The following is a 24,798-nucleotide window of genomic DNA, read 5'->3' as shown; positions in this document are numbered from 1 at the left end:
ATTTAATTTAATGCAGCTATAATATACATTATGCACACTATGAGACTTATCCTGTGTCTTTATCTGGGCATTATTCACTGTGTTACAAATGAAAAAAGAATAGATTTGTCCACATATAAAACACTACAGAAATAAAATATATAGAAATATTGTTATACTTTTGAACTCTTTCATGTTTTAACATCTAAGATGTATGCTTTCATCTACTCAGCTAGCCACCAGTAGTAAAATGTAATATTTTCTCAATTTAAAAAAATATTTCTTGTAAAAGTCACACCCAGATGTGCTGTGATTGGCTCCATTATGTGGCACTCAAATGTACTCGAGCCTGATTGGTTGTTTTGAGCTTTCAGTTAGGAATGGGACAATGTCCGGTTTCTATTGGCTGTTGTGACTGTCAGTCAATGGCGACCAGCAGGAACATTCTTTTCTGATGGAATAAAATAGAAAGTTTCCAATATGGCCGGAGCTGCTAGTTCGCTGGGAAACAATAGAAGCGGGGAAGAGGGACGAAGTTAACCTAAGTCCTGGTTCGCATTGAACGGTTTTCTTCCCGACGTTGGCTTGGCCGCGGAGAAGAAGGATTGTCCGCCGTGTTGATTTAAACTTAGTTAAAGTATGAGCCTTTATTTAAATGTTTCAGGCCCGTCGACCCAAAACACAGCGGCTAACGGCTACAGGGAGGCGGAGAATCAGCTGCTGTTCACCGGACAGATGCTGTAGGGAAAACGGGCTGCTACATTTTCACAGTAAGTGTATTGAATCCTAAACTCAAATTTCAGTATTTTGGAAGTGACAGTCTTAGTACTTATCATATTACGAATTCTGGATTTTTTTTTTTTAAGTTTTAAGTTTGATTCAGCGTTAGCTTACGATGTTGAAGTTGGCATCCGGTTGGTAGCTCAAAGCAGAGGCTAAGTTACAGTTTTAAAGGGAAAATGAATTTGGTTACGACTACTTAACAGTTAACAGTGTGTATAAGGGTCAAACCTTAACTAGATTTTTCTAGACCTGTTTTAAATTAAGTATGTTGTGTTCTATAACTTTATAAGGGCGTATTTAAAGTTGTTTTAGTAGGTAATCGTATTAGTTGGTGGTGTTGCCTTTTAACCATAGGGTCTAAAATGAAAAAGCACAATAACATTATTTTACACTGAAGACATTTCGATCAAAGCTAATTTTGTGGTTTGTCAAGCTTTCTGTGATAGATAAATTGAAGTTTTCCTTAAATAAAAACTAATTAATGAGTTCAACCGTCTCTAGGGAATGTGGAGTAATTTGGTCTAGCTTTTATCTCTCTGAATTGTGACCTAAAATGTATTAAAGTTACTTAAGGGTCCTTTAAAAACAGCAAAATAGCCCTTTACTGCGAAACGGAAGCCAACTTTGGTGTCGTAGCTAGCTCCTACTCGCTAACCAAAGCTAACTCCCGTCTCAAAATAAAAGTTTGAGGGAAGTTGGTGAGCAGTTATGTCGCTCCCAGCGGATGGAAAACCAGCTCAAATCCAGAACCTTGTGTTCAAAAAGAGGCTGCTGCTTCCCGGATTTAAAACAGACCAAGTCTTGTTGGATTTTTTCCAAAGTTTGGCTTTGATTTAGAGTGCAGGAATGTGCTAAGTTTTCGTAGCTGATCGGAGAGTTACTTTGGTGGCGACTGTTTTAAAAATGTTTTTTTTTTTTTTTTTTTTTTTATCCAGACAGCAACAGGTTTTAGTATAAGCTAAACCGAACGTGGCTCCAGTAGCTCAGCCAGTTAAATGAGCTGATGTTTAGAATTTGAAATCAGGAGGCTGAATGGTATTTTACCCAGAAACCTTACTTTTCCTCTCCGGCAGTGAGTGCCGCTGTGACTGAAGGCCGTTAGCGAGACAAAGGTCGCCTCCATGGAGCCAGCACAGGAGTCTTTGTAAAGGGCCAGGGGGGTGTATAGACGCCCAGAGTGACAGAGAGCCATAATCAGCATTTTATGGACGAAACCTGAGGCGGGAGTTCACTGCAGGTCTTTATTGATGATGGCGGATTTTGTTACAACGCGACACAGCGCGGTGATGGAGCGGCTCCGCCGACGGATCGAGCAGTTCCGGCAGCATCACAACACCTGCGAAACCCGCTACGAGGGCGCAGCAATCGAGCGGCTGGAGCTGGAACGGCAGCAAACCAACAACCTGCACCAGCGATTGCTCCAGAACAAAGCCAAGCGGGCCAGCAAGCACCGGCAGCCGCAGCCAAGCGTAGACCAGGACGCCCAGAGAGCGCCGGGAGGCGGCGCGGAGAGCGGAGGGACGCCGGCGGAGCAGAACCGGAACAGCAACCGGCCAGTGGTAAGTCCCCACTTCAGGAAAGCATCACGTCCATCACACTGGTTCACAATAAGTGAACATCAGATCCTGTAGAGGAGGAATGCAAATAGATCATTGGATATTTATGAAATAATCCAGATCCAAACAGGCTTTGATTCCAGGGTTTAAGTTTCTTTACCACTGATGGTTCAGGGTCTGATTTTAAAAGTGGAAGGAATCTATTTACACCTATGCAAGAAGAGAAGCTGGAGTCATTTTATTTGCATTTATCTCTGTGTAAATGCAGTTCAATGTTCTGCTCGTTCAGGGAAAAATAATTGGTTACAGTTACTAATCACTTCATTTACAATATTTATTATTTTGCTTGACCTTAGTTTGTTATATTTCCTTATATTTCCTGAAATGCAGTCGTTTCGCCTGTGGTATCTCACTATGGGGGTGTAGCAAATCTCATCCAGATGCATGTTTGGTGATGCAGCTCTGAATGACCATAGATGTGGTGCTCAGAACACTCCTTACAGCTTAATTCATTAAGTCATCCTAAGGCGTTGGAAAATATTCATATCACTAAATATATTTTGTAAGATTTTTATCTGGTTTTGTAGTGGTTTATTAAAATTATATAAAAGACGTATTCTAGGACTAGCATTAACAATGATCATTTTAAAAGCTTGAATCAGTTCCTTCATTAAGTGATTTATTTATTTTCTTGTCTTTTCGAGTTCCTTATACTGGAACTAGCTTCCATTTTAAGCTAGTTGAGGTGTATGGACTATGATGGTGTTTTCTCCTCTAGTTTAATGTCCTGCTTGCCCTCCAGCCTTATTCTTGCATCACTTTGAAGGAAGCTTTCTTTTTTTTTTTAATGCACTCCACATCTACTCCTTTCCTGGACTGTTTCTACTACTCTAAGCTAAACAGGACACCCACTCAACAAGTAAAAAGCACAAATGGTATAGATGGTTTATTATAATAAAATCTCAATGGCCAGTCCACCTCTGAGTAACAGAATAAGGCATTGGGTCATGGTAACCCTGACAAAACTAGGAGTGTTTCATCACCAGAGGAGAGGTGTTATCAGGCAGTTGCTGTAGCATCTGACAGAAATAAGCCGTCTGCCCTTTCAACATGACATACTGTGGTTGTTTCAGACCTAATGTTTTCATGATATAAACCTCCATCCACATGTGAACTCACAAACGGATCAGGACCCATCTGGTCCTGCTATTGCTTTAGACTGTTCTATACAGCTTGTTTTGTGTCTTTTGGAGCGCTGCTTCCTCATATCATACCCACTCTATGGAAGTTACGTTAGGTTTGAAAATACTTTATTGATCCCAAATGGTAATAGAGTGTCGTATCTCATGTAGTATTTATTTATTTTTTTTCTCCAACTAGTTGTTGATAGCTGTAGACAGATTATTCTGTAGTGATCTGACCTGCACCTGATCTTAAGAAGTCTTTGACTGAAGACGGTTATTTAACAATCTTCTGAACAGGATGCTCACGTTTATTCAAACTGTTCTTCATTTTATGAATTCTTCCTCCTTGTGAAATTATCTCCAGAGGTTCTAGAGAACTTCCTTGAACAGAGCTGAACTTCTTTATTAGCCTGTTAAGCTCTTTTTTTAACCTCTTAACCTCCTTTTTTTTTTCTCTCTCTCTCACAAGTCATTTGCTCCAATGCAGCAGATGATGACAGAAGAGCTCACCCTCTTTACAACAAAACCCAAGAAGTGCAGCTTCTTGCTGCAAACATTGTGTCATTTCTCTGAAGATTTTATCTCATTTCCGCTGTATTTCTTAACCCTGTTTGGGTCCATAGGATCTTATAAAGTGAGATGAAGACAAGGGGTCAGATTATTAATCGATTAACTGAAAAATTAATGGACCGATTAATCGATTTGCAAAATAATTGTTAGTTGAAGCTGTAGGTGAGACATGAGCAAAAAGACTTTTGCGGTGTCAGGAGTTATGCTACAGACAGCTTCTCATAGCAGGGAAACCCAAGGAAGGAGTCAAATATGCTGTGCCTCTCTGCTGACCTTCAGTCTTTGTTGTGGCTGGCTGTGGCTCGGTAGATATTCCAGCTACAGACCTGCCCATGATCTGAATCATTGGCATCCCTCTGACTGGTCTAAGGACCACGTTAGGAACCTCTGGGTGTTTGCTGTTGATTAATACAGATTTCTAAATTGTATGAGGTGGCTTCAGGAGAGTGTGGAGTTTCTGTCATCGTTTCATTTTTATTAGAAGCTCGTTTAACATTTGTTGCAGCTGTGGCTGCTTGTTTAGCCGACAAATGTTTTGACTGCCCTGTAGTAGCATTTCATTCATCCAGAGACGACAGTCTGCATTTATGGTTCCTACTCATGAAATGTGAGTAAATTTTTCATTTGGCGAGGTAATGCCAAAGCCCCATTCGCCACAAGGTGAGTAAATGTTTGGACCACAGCAGCGTCTCAGTCACTTCCTTTCTGGTAAGTCTCACCTCTGCCACTTTCCCTCACACGCCAATAGACAGGCGTACAGTTAGCACACCCCACCCCGTCATTTAACAGCTCCTCCACTTATTAAACTGTGGAGGAATATAGTTGGAGCAACCAAGCCTTCTAAAAGACAACAATGATGGGTAGGGGGGAGTGAGGTCTACAGCCTCCAAGCTCCCACAGAAAGTTTATTGAAAAAAATGGCGCTTTTGAGAAGACTGTTTTGCAACAGACTGGCTTATTTATGATGATGATGCTAAGCTGATGTGCTGCTCTCTGTGCTGCAAATACTCAAGAGGACAGACACAATTAAAATGTCGCTCTGTGAAACTGGAGAATATCCATGAACGCAAGCGCAGTAAATCCAGATTCGCTGGATGTCCATGTCTCAGGCTCAATCGAAACCAGCCATGTTACTGCAACTATGAGTGCGCTGATGGTTATATATCAACACAAACTTCCAAAGATGAAAATATTGTTTGGTTCTGCCCAAGCCCTGGAAGAAAGGCTATGCTTTTATTTATAGACAATATAAAAACAACAGAGTGGTGGTTTTTGAATTGTTTTATTTATGGCCACTTAATCAAATAAAAGTATTTTGCGTTTGCACTTTTTTGAATGAAATTTAACGAAATTCTAAATTCCAACTCCATTTAATAAAACTACATATTTAACTGTAACTTTGTTAGTATTTAAAATGATACCAAAGTGAAAAGGGTCCCAAAAAAATATACAAAAGCAAATTATTATTTTTCATCAGCTTTTTAAACTGATGTTAATCACCCTGAAACTTTTCCAGAGTAAATCAGGGATCCATTTCAGCTTTCTGTGCGCATGTTTCATTTAGATTTTAGAGGCATTATTCTTCTGTTTAGATGGATTTCTCTATATCTAAATTATAAAGGATCTCTGGATCTATTGGCGGGCAGGTACGGCAAGACAGACATGTTTAAACCTCAGCTCTAATCCGTTTGGTCCAGTGTCCCGCACCTTTTAGAAATCTGATTATCTGACTCCAGTGTGTTGAAGCAGAGACGTGTCCAACATCTGCAGGACCGACCTGGAGGTCTCTGAACAAGGAACCCTTCAAACCATCTCTGGTTCTCACACCTGCTGATGTTTGGAGAGTTTTCTGTTGCTCTGATTGGTCGACTGCTTTCATCCATTTCCCAGTGTTTGAGGGTCTGAAAGGTGGGGAGAAAAAGAGAAACAGCATCCATGATCGTCAGTCTTTTAGATTAATGACTGGAGATGACTACGCTGCAGACTGCTTTGGGTCTTCATTCTGGTGCATCAGGAAGGGATAGTTCGCCTCTATAAGGTCGTCGCTGTACATTGAGATGTCTTTGCTCAAAATGATCTGACATAAATGTTTCTGCACAGTAAATACTATAGCCTTACTCTAGAGATGGACATTTGCAGGACAATAAAACAGAATGCCATCAGTATTTATTTGGAAAAGGGAAAGTTGTATTTAATTTTTGTTATAGCTTAACTTCAGTGTTATTCCCCTCTTACTTCAATTGCTTTGATTAATTTTGTTATAGTTTACAGTCCAGCTTTATTTAATTATCTCTTTATAAAGTTTTTAATATGTCAGAAGTTTATAAATAACCTAAAATAAAGAAATGTGATGATATGCTTAAGGAGAATAAACCAGCATGGCGGCTCCCTGTACCCCCCAGGGGGACTACAGGCTGATCTGGTTACAAATGACCAACAGAGCATTTCCTCTTCCAGCTTCTGACGAGCAGAGGGAGTCACCTGGGCCCACCTGTAGCTTGGAGCCACGCCCAAACTAAACATGCACCTTAGCATGTCCAACTGTTAAAAGAAAGCAAAGTGGAGGTGGTGACGGAAGTGATGCTTTTTAATCCTTCAGTCCCAACTGTCAGAAAAAAAATCTATCATTCATCTGAATAAAAGGGAAGATGATTTCTGATAGGTTGGAATTAAGATTAAAAGGAAACCGTTGTCTGCAGTCATTTCTGCTCCCATAATGATAAACATCAGATCTTTGTCTCAGTTTCTCTTAAATGATGACCAAACCCTTCAGGAAAACACTGCCTCCTATCAGTCCATCACCTGCACCTCCTTACTGCTACATCTTCCACACTAAAGGCCTCTTGGTAACTGCTTGTTAAGTTGTGATGCATTCACTGACCCCGGAGAAAGTAAAGCAGATTATCCAAAGCTTGTGACTAGATAGTTAGATCATTAGCAGGTAAAGCAAACTGTTTTCATGCATTTGTAATAGTTGTGATGTGGACTTGTGATATTCCCATCACCTAGAACACACTTATCCTTCTCAAAGACTTTGTTTAACCAGAAAAACTTGTTTTAAACAAATGAAGACACAGCTAGGATGAAATGGAAACTCTTGCTCAGCGTTTGTCACCTGGTTTGATGTGATATCAGGACCCTTTAGGCTGACATATCAGTTATAAAACTAAAACCATCACTGGTGGTTTTTCATTTCATACATTTTCTATATTAAAAACCATAACATCTCAACAGAAGAAAGCAGTCACAGCTGTTGAAGCTTTTAATTGTCTCCTCTGGTCCTCGGCTGATGCGCTGAAAATCAGCCTGCTGACACCAGCAACACAAAGTAGTCTGAACAAAGAAAACTGCCCTTTACGTGTTTGAAATTCTTCCAGGAGAAAAATATCAGTGGACAAACACTGCAGATGCTTTGAATTTTTGTGGCTGAGCGAGAGCCAGAAAATCCAGGATGAGTCATTGTGAAGGCCTGTCTGGCTGCCTGCGGGTCGGAGCGCAGAACCGGATCGCAGACCCACCTTGGAAACTGTTTTCCAGGATGGTCTGCTTCAAAGCTGCGTTAGCATCAGCATTTAGCTCTACCAGGAGAGGTTCTACAGGAGAAGCTGTTCTGACTCAGATGCTCGCAGCCCCGTTCTCTGCTGCACAGGATGTGAGGAGAAGTCAGATGCGAAGTTCAGTGAGTCACTTTCTTCTCACAGCTTACTGTTTACTGGTACACACAGAGACGTGGCCCCGCCCACGCCCACCAGCTGACTGCCTCATAGATGTTCTGGTTGAGCAGCAGCAGTTGAATATAGAAACCCATCTTATTGGATCAAAATGAATAGTTTACCTTCAGCACGCACCTTCATGTCCTGCTGACCGACTGGACAAAGACAGTTGGGTTCAGTTAGTTCCAGACAGTTTTCGGGCAATTTACTACTTCTCTGCATGCTCGGCTTCACCTCTGCTCTCGCTCGGCTCCACAGGATTATTTGATGTAATTTTGCTGTGTTAGATGCTTCTTCACTGGACTCATCCGCTATTCTTTGTTTACGCTTGTGACTGGATTGGTGGAGACAAGAATTTACACACATGCTTCAGGGTTTTAAAGGGGAAGGAAATACCAGCCGACACTTTTACTTTTAACGACATGGGAAATTGGTTGCCGGTTGAATGGCAATAAAGGTAAAAATCCAGTTTATTGCCTAGGCCTAGCTCAGGGTTCATCTGATTTCATGTAAACTTCTGCTGGACCTAAAAGACTGGGCTCTATGTTAACCTCCTTCTAGCATTAGCTTACTTCTCAGAACAGAAACCAGTTAGATCAGATTGAGGCGGTGCTCACGAGATCTAAAGCAACAGAAACTGATCAGGATGAGTCAGTGACCGATTCTGGAGGGATTCGTTTTGAGCCAGGAACAGTTGCCTGGTGTGTTGGCTGCCTCCCACACCCAGAGTGTTTCTCTGTCTGCAAAGGTGAAGAAGAGAAACGTGCTAAAGGGTTCATCTGAAAAGTTTAGGACTCCTCATGTAGTTTCACAATTATACATCAGAGAGCAGTTCCACATGGGGCTGCTGGGGCTGGTTGACCAGGAAGTCCAGTTCCTTAAACACAGAAACCTTAACATATCTCTATATTGGCTAGTTACTGAAAACACACAGAGGGTTTAAAATTACAGTTTTAAACTGGCTTAATAATTTTTTTGTTGTTGTTGTTGTCACAAACAAGCAGAGACAGGGGTTGTTAGTTTCCACATTAGTGTAAAGTTTTTCAGTGTTCTTTGTTTCCAGAAGAGACAGTTTAGTCCAGTTCCTGTTAAATGCTTCCCTTTCCTTCCTGCTGCTGTGCACTGGATGAAAAAAATGCAATTTTCCCTTTCTTTATTTTTTTTTTAATCTTTAATTTTTTTGTAAATATTTCCTGGTCCAAAGAGGATCTTTGTATTTTCATAAACATAAATAGAAAGACCGCGTGGAGGCGTCATGCTGTGGGGATGACATCCTCACTAGTTTTCAGGTGACGCTGGTTTAAACCAGCACTTAGCTAAGCACTAAGATGCCCCTTTGTGTTCTTATTGAGTCTAACCTAAAATCAGAAGACCACACAGCAGATCAGAGTTGGACTAGAGGAACCTGGATGAGATTCTGGTTTGTTAGTATTCATGATGAAAAACAGCAGCAGACGAGGAAACAACGCTGCATGGCTAGAGATAATTTGAGGATGTTGTTTTAAAAACTGTATTAGATGCACTTCTGGGTCAGGGAAAGTGGGGGCGGAGAAACGGCATATGGGATTGGAAGTGGGTAGTCCATCAATATGTGATCCCTGAGTTGTTTAGAGATCCAAGATCTACCTTAAAATGCATTAATCTTACTCTAGTGAAGTAAATAACATTCATTTATTTGTCTAATACATCATTATTAAATATACTATTAATAGGTAAAAAGCGCAGGTAATTTATTAAACTTAACAAATTTACTAAACTTAATAAATGTATTTAAATTTAAATTAATTATCAGTTAAATATTGAAAATTACTGTTCGAAATGAGGAATTAAATGATTAAATGTAATTTAAAAAATATTTTAAAATGAATAGAATTACCTTGCGTGTATGTTGTTTACATCAATATAGAATAAAATCATTCTGTGTACTTTATGGGATCACTATTCTGTTTCATTGCTATTTTTGGGACAAAAACGTTTGGGAACCCCCATTCCCCTACAGGCTGGGGATAAACGGAAAAAATCAGGCTTGCGGACATGTTTATGATACAAATCCTGTGATGTTAACGATACGGATCATCATCTTGTCTCTGATTCCTCCTAAGCAACACTACACCTTTTATAGCCTCAGCACTGAACTACCCCCTACCTACTCCTCTCTAAAATGAAAGTACAGTTCTAGGGAGTTCATATCTGAATGTTCAGGTGTTGGCAAGCACTGAATGCTTTGCAGGTGTGCTTTCTAGTAAATTCATTATCTACATTTTAGTTGTGGGGCTGACTGCTGCAGCTAGTCCATTTCTTCATCCATCTATGGATAAATATGAACCTCAGGTTGAGCTGTGGATTGGGAGTTTTTCCTTCTTAACCGCTTAAAGCAAATAGTGATTGTCTGTCCAATTAAATGAGTCAATAAAAGGGTGAAGAAGGCCGTAGCTTTGACACAAACTAACCTGAATCCTAGTTTTTGTTCTGATGCTCAACACTTTAAATGCTGCATCCAGAATCTGTTGCCATGGTTGGTATAATGCCCCCTGCTGCTAGAATGTTTAAACGCACCAAGAGGTGCACTAAGAGGAGCCATGGCTGTAATAATGCACACATATGAAGTTTGACCTGAGCTGTTTTGACTCATTCACAAATCTTTCCGTTTATGTTCTGTTACAAAAGGAAGAACAAGAATTTGCACTTGTTAAAAATTTTTATTTGGGCTGGAAACCTTGAAGAAAGAACATTTGATACGTCTCTGTACCTCTCGGGGGTTTTGATCAGGTTATGCTTGTTTAGCACTGGGGGGTTTAAAGTTCAGATCGTTCTATTACTTTTATTCACCCTCCTGTTTGTTGTTTGCAGCTTGATGCGGTGAAGAGGAAGATTGAGAGTGGTGGCTCTCCTCTGAGCAACGGGTTACCAGATGGCCTCTCTTCCAGTAAGAAGGCATGTCCAGATAACGGACCTGCCAATGGCTCCACTATGGACCCAAAACTGGGTCACGGTGATCGGAACTCCAACGGGACACACCGACCTGCAGGGGAGACGGTGGATGTCAGTGGGGAATCAGACTTCCGTCAGAAAGAGATGAAGCAGGAGCCGGAGGACATCCTGCCCATCGTGCCTCCGTCGGTAGCCGGTAACAACGGCCTGTTCCTAGACCTGAACCTGAACGAGCAAGAGTGGAAGGAGCTGATAGAGGACCTGAACTGCTCTGTACCCATCGAGGACATCCAGGATATCCTGAACTACGGCTTTGAGGACAGGAGAGATCCTCTGGAGCTGGCTCCGACTCCAGCAGGTGGTGGAGCTGTGGGGGCCGGAGCAGCCGCAGGGGGAGGTGGGGGCCAGTCATCCCAGAGTCTGCGTCCGGTTAAGGCAGAGTTTTCCCCGGCCTCGGCGGTCTTTGAGCAGGACTCTCGTACCGGCTCCCCCCATGTCAGGTCCACCTCCTCAGGACCGCCTCCCCACCCGACCAGCTCCCCTGTTGCTGCCTCCTCTGCTTCCTCTCCTGTTCTCCCCCAGTCGCAGCCAGCTCCTCCCCCCAGGCAGCTCCAGCCCCCTCCCAACCATCTCCTCCCTCCTGGACCCCCAGTATCCAAAGACTTGTCCCCTGCTCAGCAGCTCCAGCAGCTGGCTGCCCAGCAGCAGAGAGCCCAGCACATCCAGGGCAAGATGCAGCACAAACAGCCACAGCCAGGGGCCAAGTTTTCGAACCAGGGGCCACACAGTCACCCCCCACCCTGGACTCAGATGGCCAACGGTTCTCAGAGCTCCTTTGGTATGGACAAGCCCACAAGCCCCACCCTGTACCCCTCAGACTTTAACCCAAGCAGTCAAAAGCAGCTACTGATGCCTGCTCAGCCCAACAAAGGTTCACCAAAGGCAGGGGCTGGCAGCTACATGCCGGGGCCCACTGGGTCCCCTAACATCATGAATCACCTGTCTTCAGGGCCCCCTTTAAGCCACCCGCCTGCACAAGGTGCTCAGACCCCTGCACAGCATCTGAACTACAAGAACACCTTACCTCTGTCACACTTTGAGGCAGGCCCGGGGCCTCCACGGGCCCCCAACAACCAGATCCAGGACAAGCAGGCCCTGCTGAATCTGCTCCGACAGCAGAAGAGCAACATGAACTTCAGGCAGCATATCCCCCACCCTCAGGTAAACAACACCGCTCCATTAGTCTGATTAATAAAAAAAAAATGGTTGGATTGATTTCTCTATTACTTAAACACCAAACCCAGGAGGAGACCAGTGGCTGAAGCTCATCTTCAATTTACTGGTCCCTGCCTCAGTGTTAGAGAAACATTTGCTTCATACCATTAAAGGAATCTAGCAACACCCAGCTTATAGTAGGTAATTAAGTAGCCTCCAAAATAATCACATTGCTGTTAGCATTGGCAAATGCATACTGAACACACAAGCAACACAAATGAAACACAGCCAGGCACTCAGACACCAGTAGACATGTTTTTGACCAGGAGAAAGTAGGGTTACCCAGAGACAACCCATTCATGCAAAAACAATACAGTTCAACTCTGGGACTCAAACCAAATACCTTCTTACTGCAATGCAACAGCAGCAACCAGAGCAACGGTGGTGTTATTTTTAGGTCTAGAAATTCTTCCCTATGAGGTGACATAAGCAGCCTTCTATCAGCCAGCTGACCATAAGGGTGCAGTAACCGGTGGGGGAGGGTGAAGGACCCTCGCCTGCTCAAAACCGGAGCTCAATCCCTTCACATGAAGAGAACCAATTGGCCCGTGGCTGTAGTAACAGCTAGTCGGAGCGAAGGCTTTTCATTCAGAACCACCGGGCCCCTCGCCTGACATCCTGGAGGCCTGTATGTGGTTCTGTGTGTGTATGTGGGTCAGCAGCTGGTTGCTAAGGCCTGGTGAGGGGGAGGAGGCCCGTCATGACAAAGCAGCCTTTCATTGCTCTGTATTTAAATTTAGCCGCTGCTGTTGAAGTTTGTGTTTTTCCTCACAGCAGTCGGGACTTGGTGTTCCTGCTACAGTCCACACTTTACAGCGTGTGTCCTCAAACGTCCCATATTGTCCCGGGTCAGAGGAGGGAGTCGGCAGCGTGCTAGGAGCTGAACATGTCCGCTGAGGCTAGAATGGGATTTAAAGTCCAGTTATTGTCCAAACCATCCTGTAGCACCACCTTCAGGTCAAACAGTTGATACAAGCAGTGTTAAAACTAATAAGCCACACCTTGAACACTCTAAACGCAGTGGATCTAATAGGACCCTGTGTCCAAGTACCTCTCAGGTTTTCCTGAACATCATCATTCTCTGTGATTGGGTCTGTCCTAGATTTGTTAGTCCCTTCAAACTGAAAACTGAAATGTAAATGTTTGGAAACACTATAAGCTATTAAATTAAAACACCTTTGAACAGGTTTGTCTCTATTAGTAAAACTTGTTGATTGTCTCTTTACCTGCTGGTACCACAGTGTTCCCACTGTTTAGTAAAGGTTAGATATTCTCGTTAAAATGGGACCAAAGTGGAGAAAACCACCTTGAACTACATTCAGGTAATGAAAGAAAGCTAAAGCAGGACCAGCATTTACTGTAATGGCATGAAAGCTACTTTTCTTCCCCTTAACCATAGCCCTGCAGTCCTTTACCCAGTTAGAGCCATCATGGTCTTCATTTGTTGCCTCTTCCGTCAGCTCTGTCACTACATGAGCTGCCAGCATTTATGGCTTCCCGTCAGATTTGGTCTCTGCTTTTTGTGGAGGTTGTGGTTCTGCTGGTTTCCTTCTGCCCATCAGACCTACACCAAGCTCTGGGCCCTTTCACCACAGGGTGCAAAGTCGCTGGGATTAGATCCGCTCCTGATGTCAGAGGCCATCAGAAAAGGAGAGTTTGTTTCTCAGGTGCAGAAGTTCCAGTATCTTGGGGTTCTGTTCATGAGTGGGGGGAGAATGACGGACAGATTACAGCTGCTGCTGTAATGCAGACTCTGCACCGGTCTGTTGTGGTAAAGAGAGCTGAGCCATAAGGCAAAGCTCTAGATTTACTGGTTGGTCGATGTTCCTATTCTCAACTATGGTCATGAAGTCTGCTTTCAACAAGATCCCAGCTGACACCAGCTGATATGTTTGGAAAGTTTTCAGCACCTGAACCAACATTTGCACTGGAGACAAATATCCAGACTGAACCGCACACACTGTCCCTCTGCCTTCGCTGCATGCTTCCTTTTTACATTCAATAAACTGTAACTTGAATTTAATCTAAAATCCGCTTAATTTGTCACAAACAGGATCAGAACAGCTTCTCTGCTCCTCCACACGTCACGTGCCCCGCTAACACTGGCAACAACCCCATGGCATCAGCGCAGGGGGCCAACACCATGGCAGGTAACCATGGAAACGCTGCGTTCCAGATGGCAGCAATGAAGCAGCAGATTCTGGAGCAGAAGAAACAACAACAGCAGCAGCAATTCCTGCAGAGACAGCTCCTGGCTGAACAGGTACGGCTCAGATCCTCTCTGGTTCTGTTCTCCAGAAATAAAGTAGGAGTGGTCACTGAGGCGGATGGTCTGGATCTTTAGGTTCTGCTCATTCTGAAGCAAAGGGCAGTACATTTATATTGAGATGAGAACAGTTCTGTAAACAGACATAAAACCCCTCACCTTTGGTTAAATTAATTAAATGTGATTTTATCCCAGAAATGATTTATGACCTCAGTTGTATATAATACAAAGTGTTGGGTGAAGTGTAGCTCTGATAGTGAGCTGTGAATGTGTGCATAAACCTGATTGGAGCCCTGCTTTCAATAAGACATTCCCCTATTAGAGCTACAGCATTGAAACTAGGGGTGTAAATCACATCCATCATGGGGATTCGATTCAGTATCGATTTCCTGACCCAACGATTCGATTATTTTCCATACTCAAGAATACATCACGATTCGATTTGATAAATCGATTAATCGGTTAAATTTTTTTTTTATTATGATAATTTTTGCATTTTTTTTTAGAAACAACAGCAAATAACAGAAGTAGAAAAGTTGCATCAAAAAATACTGCACAGAATCCTTGCAATGAGTTCAATTCAATACCTCGGCTCCAGAGTGTGGACGTCCCCGCCCCCTTGAGACGCTCTGCTGCTCCTCCCAAATTGTAGATGACCGCAAACAGTGCCGCAGACAGGAGGTCAGCTTGTTTTGTTTTTATGACCGAAATTGCGGAAAACAACTCGTGAAGTTTGACCTGCTAGAAGAGCGAGGTGCGTGAGAACGCTGGGACCCTTTTTCCAACTGCATCCCCGCTCTTTTTGGCCCTCATGTCCCTCTGTCGTCGCATTAAACTCGCCCCCACTTTCTCGCCGCCTCGGCTGTATCTAGACCCACAGTGTGTAGCTCAGACCACGCTTCAATATTGAGCATAATTTAAAAATGTCTGTGTCAAGCTTGCTGCAACACACTGCTGTAAGAGTATAACCAGGAAGTGAGCTAGGAGGGCAAAATAGGTTTAGCGCCACCGCAGCACAGGAGGGAGAATTATGCCCAGGAGCAAATGGATAAAAATAGACCGGAGGAAAAAAACAAACATGAATCGATTATCTTGCGGACGTGTCCATGCATTGGATCGTCGGCTTTTGGATCGATGCATCGATACAAAACGATTATTCTTTACACCCCTAATTGAAACCTTAGCATGATCACTGCTACCTGACTGGGTTGTGCAGACAACAGTGAGGACTCGGTGATGTGGATGTTTGGACTCAGGCAGATGCTTCAGAGGCTTTTAGTGACTAAACTGGCAGGCCACATTATGTACAGGGATGAAAGGAAGCAGGCTTGGTCCTGTGTACCACTAATCATAATCAGTAGTAGCAGGGTTCCCGCGGGTCCTTAAGAAGTCTTAAAAGGCATTGAATTCTTCAAAATAAAACTAAGGCCTTAATTGGTATTAAAATGTCTTAAATCAGTCTTTTGTAGGTCTTAATTTTTAAAACATCATAAATAGGATAATTTTTATTACGATTTATTTTTGTAATCTGAATAAAACGTTAAAACTAACAATTTGTTTTTATTTAAAAAAAATAACGGCTCGCCATTATTGGTTCCGTCCCGATAGTGGAACCAATAACAGTGTGGACATTTGGGAGATGCGCCATTAACTATTTGTCTGGAAAATATGAGCAAGTGTAAATGTAACCAAAATTGGCTATCCAGCCAAGAGTTTTCTCCATGGCTAAAACCAGGGAACATGTATGAGGCTCAGTGTATTTTGTACAAGAAGTCATTCAAGCTCGGAACGATGGGAATTAAGGCAGTAGAGTCACACATGCAAAGCACTAAACACAAAGCGTCAAAATGGAGTTACCGAGAAACAGCCGGTATTTCTCAGTTTTGTTCCACCCTTGTCTCTGCAACGCCTCCACTTATCACCAAATCAAACATACTAAGAAAACGATACAAAGAAAAATGGCTGCAAAAAAAACTTAGCACTGGTTATGTTGTGGCTTTAAAACTGATTTGTTTTGTTCCCTGCTTAAACAAAGTTTGTGAATTCAGTTAAATAATTGTTAAAAATATATCTGTCATTTAAGTGTTTTAGCCTTCTTCCTGTATGGGAAGTTTTTAAAAATACGAAAGATTAGTGCAGTGGTTTAAGTTAAAATAAACCTTTGGGTTAAGTTGTAGCAAGCAGGTTTTTCTTGTGTTTCTTGTGAATTTGGTCTTAAATTTTTATTTCAAGTGGCATTAAAAAGTCTTGAATTTAACTTGCCTTATGCTGTAGGAACCATGAGAATAAAGGAGCATTGCTGCTGTTTTTATCAAGCTACATGTTTTTTGTTCCACCAACTTCAGAGTACAATTGGCAATATAAGAAATAAACTAAGGAGTTAAGGTATGTCTAATTTTCAGATATATATTTTTTTTCTTGTAGCTTCCAAAAGCTAGCTTGATAAAAGGCTGTCTTTGCTGTTGGGTTTTCTATACTATATTCAGATTAAATGTTTAATTGTTTTAAGGTAGTGTTAGATACAGATCCTGATAAACATATTTTCTTATATCTTCATGAAGAAAAACGCTATTTTTACATTAAAGTTTACACAGAGGCTCAAATACTGTCTTACAAGAATTTAAAACTAACTTTACCCTTGATGTATAAATGCTATACCATCCTGTAACTTGAATCCTGATTTTTCTTCAAAGTGCACTAGATTAGTGCTTTTAAATTTAATGGTACAACATTTTCTCCCACCACCTTTACCCCTGACCCATTTTTATCCGTTTTAAAACTTCTCATCCCAGACAGCAGATGGAGCTGTTGGTTCTTTGATGCAGATCAAGAATCAGAGTCCAGGCTTTTTAAATGAAAAGGGAAGCGAGAGCTAGATCAGCAGTTTGTCATCTGAACACTTAGACCTTGAGTTTGATCACAGTGAAACTAAGGTCCAAAAGCCGAAGCTTGGTCCAAACTGGGCCAAAAACAGGACTTTGTATTTCTCTTTCCGTGATGTATTATCTTCACTGAGTTTGAAATTCCAACACTGATTGAGGATTTAAGTTGTTTTCCTTGTTTTTGCAGGAAAAGCAGCAGTTGCAGAGACATCTGACCCGACCTCCCCCACAGTACCAGGACCAGACGGGACCAGCAAGTCAGAACCCTTTCCCTCAACAGTCAGTTGGACAGTTTACAGGTGAGATTATTCACATAAGTATGGGCAGTTGGTGCTGTCCTTAGTTTCCTACCTGCAGGTTAGAGGTTATGGTCCGGTTCCATTTGGATAATTAAACGACACCTGAAGGTAAACCCCTGTAAACCCTGATGGCTTTCATCTTGTTCTGAAAGCTTATGTTTTTAACAAAGCCCCCAGAGCTGGCGGTGATATCAGAGAAACAGCGATCAGGTTCTTTCTGCTGCTTTCATGTAATATTTGGGTTCTGGTTCGATTCAGATTTCAGAGATTGGGCCAGTGTAGCTCTGATTGTTGTGATCAGAACAGTTTCAGAATTCAAATGATCCAGCAGGACTCCAGCTCAGTAGGTGTGCTTTTATATTTGCTTAATATATTAAAAAACTCTAAGTGTTAGCATTTGTTTCACTCTAAAGGTCATATTCAAATTGAAAAAGCTCAGCATCTAACTGTTCCAAAGCCAGGTTCTGTCCAAGTCAGCTGCCTCCATCAGAATCTGGTTCCTGTTCAGATCCAATGATGCGCACCACTCATTTGACTGGGAAATGAAAGCAGCTGCTGGGACATTGCTCAGCGTAACTGGTCACATAGTAGCTTATAAGCAAGGCATTAAGATATTGGTTCTGACCCAGACTATAGTCCCCCATAGAGCCAGAGCTAAGTTTGTTCCTTCAGAAACAACATGGGGAATCGTTCAGTGTTCACTGCTTTGCTCTCACCTCGTGCTACTAGATGGAGCTGAGGTGTTGGCAAACAGCAGCAGCACATGGAGAGAGGGAGGGAGGAGCAGTGGCCAATCAGGTGCTGGTTGTAAGTTAAGCTTTTTTCACTTAAAATGGAATACAGAGATAAATAATGGAAAAAAAAAAAAAAAAAGAAAAATAAATGGTAGAAATAAGGTATGTTTGAGGTTTTTAGGTGGCTTAACAAAATGTATTTAGTCCAAGAAGCAATGTTGATCGTCCTCCCTTCCAGCACAGATCCTAGATTTGCAAGGAGGTACCGCTGAATCCAACCATCATCCAGATGGCTCTGGATGAACCAAAGTGGACCCCAGTGCTTTTATTGTGAAATGCTAACAGCTGGACCTTGACAGGAAATGCTATGGGTTTGTCAGGGGCCAAGGGTCTGGGAGGCTGGTTGAATTACTAAATATTAAACAGTCATTCAAGACACTAAATAAGGCAAACATGCTCGCTGTTATATTCAACACAAGCACAGGAATGACGTGATATTATGCAATAACTTTATATCAGGAACGAGCGCAGCACTAATGTCTGCTGGGAAAGTCACGCCATCAGCCGTAATTTACGTTTATTGTATCTTAAAAAAGAAATCAGCCTAAATAAAGTAGCCCTGAAAAAGTAGAGAATTTATATAAAATTCTGAGCTTTATAGATGGATAGTTGACCTCTGGTTCTATCTTTAAAATCTCTGAAACAACAGTAGCTTACATGATTTTTACAAATGACCAATTAAAATGTACAAACATACACTACAGCAATAACCATTCAGTCTGTTTGCTGAACTTTTTTCACATCGGTGGGGTTTCAGCTTCACGCAGCTGAAGCTCCTCCAAATTGATGGTGCGGTCTAAGGTGTAAACACAATGCATCTGATGTGCTGAGTGGTGAACTCCCTGCAGGGCTCTAGGAAATCACCGCAGCCACTGCGCCCGGCCTTAACGCACCATTAGGCTGCACAAATAGTTTAAAAATGTTTGTGTTTTGTCTCTAATTGAAAGATTTTTTTTTTCTTCTCAGCTTCTTCTCAGTCAATGAGCAACATCGGTTCCATGGGAGGCCCCGCCCCAGGATCCCGCATGTTCCTCCAGAACCAAGGCATGATGGGAATGACAATGGCCCAGGGAGGGGGGCCGGGTGGCGGTGTGGCCTCAGCCACTGCCGTGAGTCAGGCTGACATCAGTCTGCCATCCTGTGGAGGTGGAGGGGGCGGAGCCAGTGTGGACTCTCTCTACAACAACATGAACCTGCACCCCAGCCAGCAGGCCAACCTACAACGCCAGCCTCTGGGTCCCATGAGCACCTCCTACAGGCAGCTGCAGCAGCAGCAGCTCCTGAAGCAGCAGCAGCAGCAGCAGCAGCAGCCCAACGCCGCCATGTTAAAACAGCAGCAGCAGATGGCTGCCAGCCGCATGCCAAACAGCATGCAGGGCAGCATGGGGGCCGGGATGGCTGGAACCATGCAAGGGGGGCAGGGCAGCGCATGGCAGCAGCAGATCACCAACCAGCCGCCCTCTGCTAATTCCGGCATGCACTCCAACGCCTTCAACAACAACGGCTTCCATATGCAGCAGCCTCGCATCCCCAAGATGGCCGCTGGTTCTGCCTCTTTTGGCCCTGGCTCCAGTGGACGCCCTATGACTGGTCTAAATGCTGCGCAGCAGATGATGCAGACAAACATGGCTGCCCAGCAGAGGGCACCACCGGCGGCCCACAGCCTCGGCCAGCAGCAGCAGAGTCAGCAGCAGCCGGCCAATCAGAGCCAGGCAGTCCTCTCAGACCTGGCAGCATTCGGACAGGGAAGCAGCCGCCAGGCAATGCAGTGTAACCAAGGTTACCAGGTGAGCAGGACTGCCAGCCAGCAACAGCAGGTGTCATTCGGTTACAACGCAGCGGCGGGGAGCTTCGCCGCAGAAAGTGAGCTAGTCGATTCACTGCTGAAGGCTCAGAGCACGCAGGAGTGGATGGCCGACCTGGACGAGCTGCTCGCCAGCCACCCGTAAGACACGGCGCCCCAGCTGAGAAGGATCTGATCCAAGGTTCAGATGGGAAAGAGGGCAGCAATTTTACTTAGATGGGCCAGATGAGTTCACTGCACACTGCTGACCCCGGAATAGCTGAAAAAAAAATCTAATGTGGTGAGTGATAGAAGGTGAACAGTGAAGTAACCCTCCTGATAGAGCCAGATCGGATCAGAACCCCCATCATGTAACTCCAAATCACAGCACAAAGACAAAACAGCATTAATTATTGCATTACTTCCTCCAAAGAGTCACTTCCGGGGGAAAGCAGACATTTAAATGAGTTGATGCAACTTCTGGCCTAATTCATTCAGTGAAAGCATGAAGTGATGAGGGCAGTGCTCTGGTATCATGGCAGATGCTGGTTTGGATCATGAATTAGTGATCAGAACCAACGGTTTAATTTGAAGGGACCAAAATGAGTTTCAGCTCTAGTGGTTAAACATCTTCAGCAGGATGACACCACTTCATCTGTTGTTCACTACTGTGTAATCAGAATTTTTCATCATTATCATTTCATGCTGAATCATCATGAATGGTTAGGAAAAAAAGGTTGAGAAGTGAAGTTAGGGATGCCACCATCTTTATTGGCTTTACTGCTGATTTTCTATGAAAATCAGCCACCTTAGCTGATATCATTCATTGGTTAAAACATCCAGAGCTAAAACTTTCATCAACTCCCAGTCAAATCGCAGCATTTGCCTCAAAATGTTTTGAATATTTTGTGGATGTCCAGTCATCTCATAATTACAAAGAAATCCTGTTTATCTAAAGCCACAAAAACAAAGATCTAATGCAGGCGGGATGCCTTAACGATGAGTCCCAGGCATCCCAGTAGAACTTCCTGCTCCCCTTCCTGAAACTGTAGAGTTGGCATGTCTGGATGTTGATCTGATCGCATCAGGCTGCAAACCGTGTGGCGTTTATAGACTGAGACTACTACTGAACCACTGTTCTCGCCCCCGGAGCGCCACCTGGAGGCTGGCAGCACGGCCCTGGGGAGCGAGATGTTTTAATGGACAGCAGCTGAAGTTCATTCACCCTGAAGCCTCCATGAGGTTCCTCTGTTGGCTCCCATGTAGAAGGTTCATTTTCATACTGTAGGGAAATTTATGGAAACAACACAAAGTCTAACATCTTCAACAAGAGTTGGTTCCGTTTATGCAAACTAGTTTCTCCCCTCTGAATATTTTTAGTCCCTGGGCTGCAGCTTGTTGATCAGTCTGATAAATCCACTGCAATAACTGCATTTATATTCTGGTTAGAAATTAACCTAAAGGAAAAGAAACCTGTTGCAGTGCTGCGCTTCTGAGGATGAGACCTGGAGCCCTAAATCTGGTCTGCTAGATTGCATGTTAGCCTTCAGGAGGTTGTAGCAAAGATTTCAGCTTCAGGGACTAAAATTGTTTTTGTTTTTTGTTTTAGAAAAGGAGGAATTCAACTTCTTTCCTTCTGTTAAATTTGTTAAAGTTTGAGCTGCGTCAACTGGTTTGTTTTCTCTCCATTTGCAAAATATGTTATAAATCTGAAGCAGGTATAGATAAAAAAAAATGAAGTTAAATAATTGAGTTTATTATTATGAGTTCATTCTAAAGCTTAAAGTTCTGATGGGAGATTCTAACAGATCATTTAGTGTAACCGAATTGGAAACATCTGTAAGAACGCAGCGTTGGTCTTCCAGGGATCCTTCCTTAGACTTTTAAAAGCGTATTCTGGTCTCTTTCAAACCTCTGACCCTGACAGCCGTCTGGTTTTAAGGTGGCCTTGGATTATCTACTGTACTGTTTCTGTCTCCATCCACGTTTCCAGTCTCTGCAGACAACTTGTACGTTTGATTTGTGACAGTTTTCACTCTCCATCTGCAGAGTCTGCCGACTTTTCTAGGCCCAACTGTTGTGAACTGACTATGTATAAATGTTTATAAATATATTTTTTGTTATGTAAACCTTTCTTAATGATGTGGAGAAGATAGAAGTTATTTTTATATATTGCAGCTGAATTTTGTAAGTATTTTATACTTTTGATATGGTTCTCTGTAAAACAAGATTATTGTGTAAATATAGTTCTTTAGAAATGATTTCTTTGTGGGGTTTTATTTTTTGCCTGGAAGCATGCTCCTCCTGTGGAGTAGAGTCCTAAAACTTCATTGAAAATTGGATCCAATCGGTCTATAATAAATTCTTGGTCTGTAGGATCGGTTTGGGTTTTCAGAAGCACTAACAGATTCTTTTCTCCGTTAAGAGCGATTCTTTCTGCAGGTGAAAGCTGCTCCAACAACCCAAACAATCAAGAGAATAAAACCATAAAAAAGGTCCAATAAACAGTAAAAGTATCATAAAACCTCATCATTCAGTCATCATCCCACACGTTCTACGGGGTCATAACCATTCTTATTCAAAATTATTTATCAGCAGGCCCTCAGGGCCCTCCTATATTTCAAGTCTTTGTTCTTCAGTGAGGCTGAAAGGAGGGATGAATGTGGTTCTATATTTGGTGTTTTTACAGAGTGCATTTCCTTCCTCAGGTCTGTGCCTTGTGTTAGAAGGTTCAGAACATGTGGTGTCCAACATGTCATCTGCTTGTATGATGGACTCCTGGGAGAAATCGTTTCGGGGTTCTGGATCCTGATCATTTTACCTGTAAGGTGTTGATGTAAGGTTTGGATTTTAGCGGTTGTGCCTGGTTGAGACGCTTCACTGAACCGCTCCTGTATTGTGCTTCAGAGTGGAGTCGATGAAAACCCTGAGGAAGGTTTAGGGCAGGGTTTCCCAAAGTGGTTTTCACAATAGTTGTGATGGGACCCCTGATGAATGTAGTGCAAACATGCAGAATAAATGCATAAATTTTACTGCCATTAAATCCACCTTGAAGTAGGTAGATGTAACATTTATGCATCATATAGATTAAAATGTCCCATTCACTAAAGCGGAGGCCTTCAACAGGGGGTTGCAAAAGTTTTTAACCATTTTTTTTTATATTCCTCCCTGCAATTTTTTCCACTTATTGAAATTTCTTTAAATACATATTAGCATGAATTCAACACATTGTAGTAAACAGATAAATGGAGGCAGAAGATGTCTTTCAGTCATCAATGCACACATTCAACGATACATGGGAGCTCTTTTAAGCTGGACACCGTCTCATCCACAACACCTGTCCCATCAACCAGAATCAGAAATATTTTAATAATCCCAGGGAGGAATTATTTCGTTACATCTCTCCATGTGTAATATAGTGACTATAGGACCAGTTTGATATAACACTATTGCATACAATTATATATAAAATTAGGGAGTCCCCGCTCCATCTCGCCATCAGTTTGGGGGTCCTTTGACTCGAGAACGTTGCACTAAAGCATTTAAAATAAAAGGATTAGATCTCATTTACAAACACATTTATTTAAAAATTATCACTTTATAAATACAGTTGTGCTTGAAAGCGTACATACCTTTCTGTCAAAGACAATCAGCTGCCAATAAAATAGATTGAAAATCACAAAAGTAATTAAAATGACATTAATTTTGAATGTGTGGGATGAATGAATGAAATAAAATGTTTTTGATTTTTGAGGCAAACACTGAAATCAGGTGTTTTTTTTGTAATGTTCAGGAAATGATCAGTCAGATTTTGCACCTGTTTACAGGTTCACTGTTCATGAGCAAGGTTTCCTAATTTGTCAGGGACAGTCTGTTTTTCTAGAATTATTTTCAAAAACAAACATTTTACTAAATTATCATTTAGTAAAAATGTTTTCGCTGTTTGAATTGTTCAGATTATTTGCATTACTAGTCTGAATTTATTTTCTTTAATGGGAAGGTATTTATTGGATCACCAGCTGAAATGTTTGGGAACCCCTGATGTCTACATACATCAACATCCCTGAGGATGACCTTAGAGATTGACTGCTGGGTCTGAAAGAGCAGGTTTCATTCGTTGTGGCTCATTAGTGGGAAATGGATGACAACATTTTTTCAAATGGGGATTTCCTTCTAAAATCAAACTTTTTTTCCCCCCCAGAAAAATCTGTTTGGATGAAATGAGAATGGAGCTAAATTCAATCTGTTCAGTAATTGGCTGGAAACAATGCAGCAGACAAGTTTTGGGAATAACAACCATAAGGCCTTTTTCTTATTTCTGTCTCATTGAAGGTTTCAGCAGCTGGTAGGTGGATGGCTCCCTACAGTTAGGAGGCAAGTCCCCACCTCTATCAGAGGATGTGAAGCATCCCTAAAACAACATATTGCAAAAAATCAAATCAGGAAGATGGTCTGAATATTACTCAGCCCACAAGGGTGAGGATTTCCTTGAAGCTTCTTTTTATCAGGCCCTGGATAATTCATCCATCACACCAACTCTGATTAGCTTCCTTGTTCCTGCTGAAGAAGAGCATCCCCACAGCATGATGCCACCACAGCCATGCTTTACTGTTCGTATGGTCTGTACAGGATGTCTTCCTCCACAAAGAGTTTTCCATGTTAGCCATAATGCGTAGTTTAACACACGTCTCTGCAGTGCTAGGACCAATTCTCTTTACTTTATACATGCTACCAATCGGTAAAGTTATTAGACAGCATGGGATCCATTTTCCCCGTTATGCTG

The 24,798-nt window shown here is 42.5% G+C and overlaps 1 protein-coding gene across 3 annotated transcripts; it reads left to right on the top strand.

The window, feature by feature from the left end:
- The first annotated feature begins 438 nt into the window (after positions 1–438).
- maml1 (mastermind like transcriptional coactivator 1) lies at positions 439–22,259 on the top strand. 3 transcript variants are annotated; one of them, XM_015373277.1, is made up of 6 exons: positions 439–749; positions 2,000–2,321; positions 10,636–11,937; positions 14,045–14,254; positions 17,327–17,438; positions 19,199–22,259. In XM_015373277.1, exons 2-6 carry the CDS (start codon positions 2,010–2,012, stop codon positions 20,179–20,181), a joined length of 2,919 nt encoding a protein of 972 aa, XP_015228763.1. In that variant the 5' UTR covers positions 439–749; positions 2,000–2,009; the 3' UTR covers positions 20,182–22,259. The 3 variants fall into 3 exon arrangements, with proteins under 3 accessions (XP_015228763.1, XP_015228762.1, XP_015228764.1); XM_015373276.1 differs by having other exon boundaries at positions 1,836–2,321; XM_015373278.1 differs by having other exon boundaries at positions 2,042–2,321; positions 19,199–22,258.
- Positions 22,260–24,798: the final 2,539 nt, after the last annotated feature.

This window comes from Cyprinodon variegatus, unplaced genomic scaffold (genome assembly GCF_000732505.1).
Source record: "Cyprinodon variegatus isolate N-32 unplaced genomic scaffold, C_variegatus-1.0 Scaffold84, whole genome shotgun sequence".
NCBI classification, from domain to species: domain Eukaryota; kingdom Metazoa; phylum Chordata; class Actinopteri; order Cyprinodontiformes; family Cyprinodontidae; genus Cyprinodon; species Cyprinodon variegatus.
Note: the sequence above shows the minus strand (reverse complement) of the source record. Positions and strands in the feature narration are given on the sequence as shown.

What these genes read in the sequence shown, in the direction of transcription:
- maml1 (XM_015373277.1), top strand. Translation starts at nt 2,010, where the DNA reads ATGATGGCGGATTTTGTTACAACGCGACACAGCGCGGTGATGGAGCGG. An exon ending in GGAACAGCAACCGGCCAGTG is followed by an intron (nt 2,322 to 10,635) that starts GTAAGTCCCCAC and finishes TGTTGTTTGCAG; the next exon opens with CTTGATGCGGTGAAGAGGAA. An exon ending in GACAGCTCCTGGCTGAACAG is followed by an intron (nt 14,255 to 17,326) that starts GTACGGCTCAGA and finishes TTGTTTTTGCAG; the next exon opens with GAAAAGCAGCAGTTGCAGAG.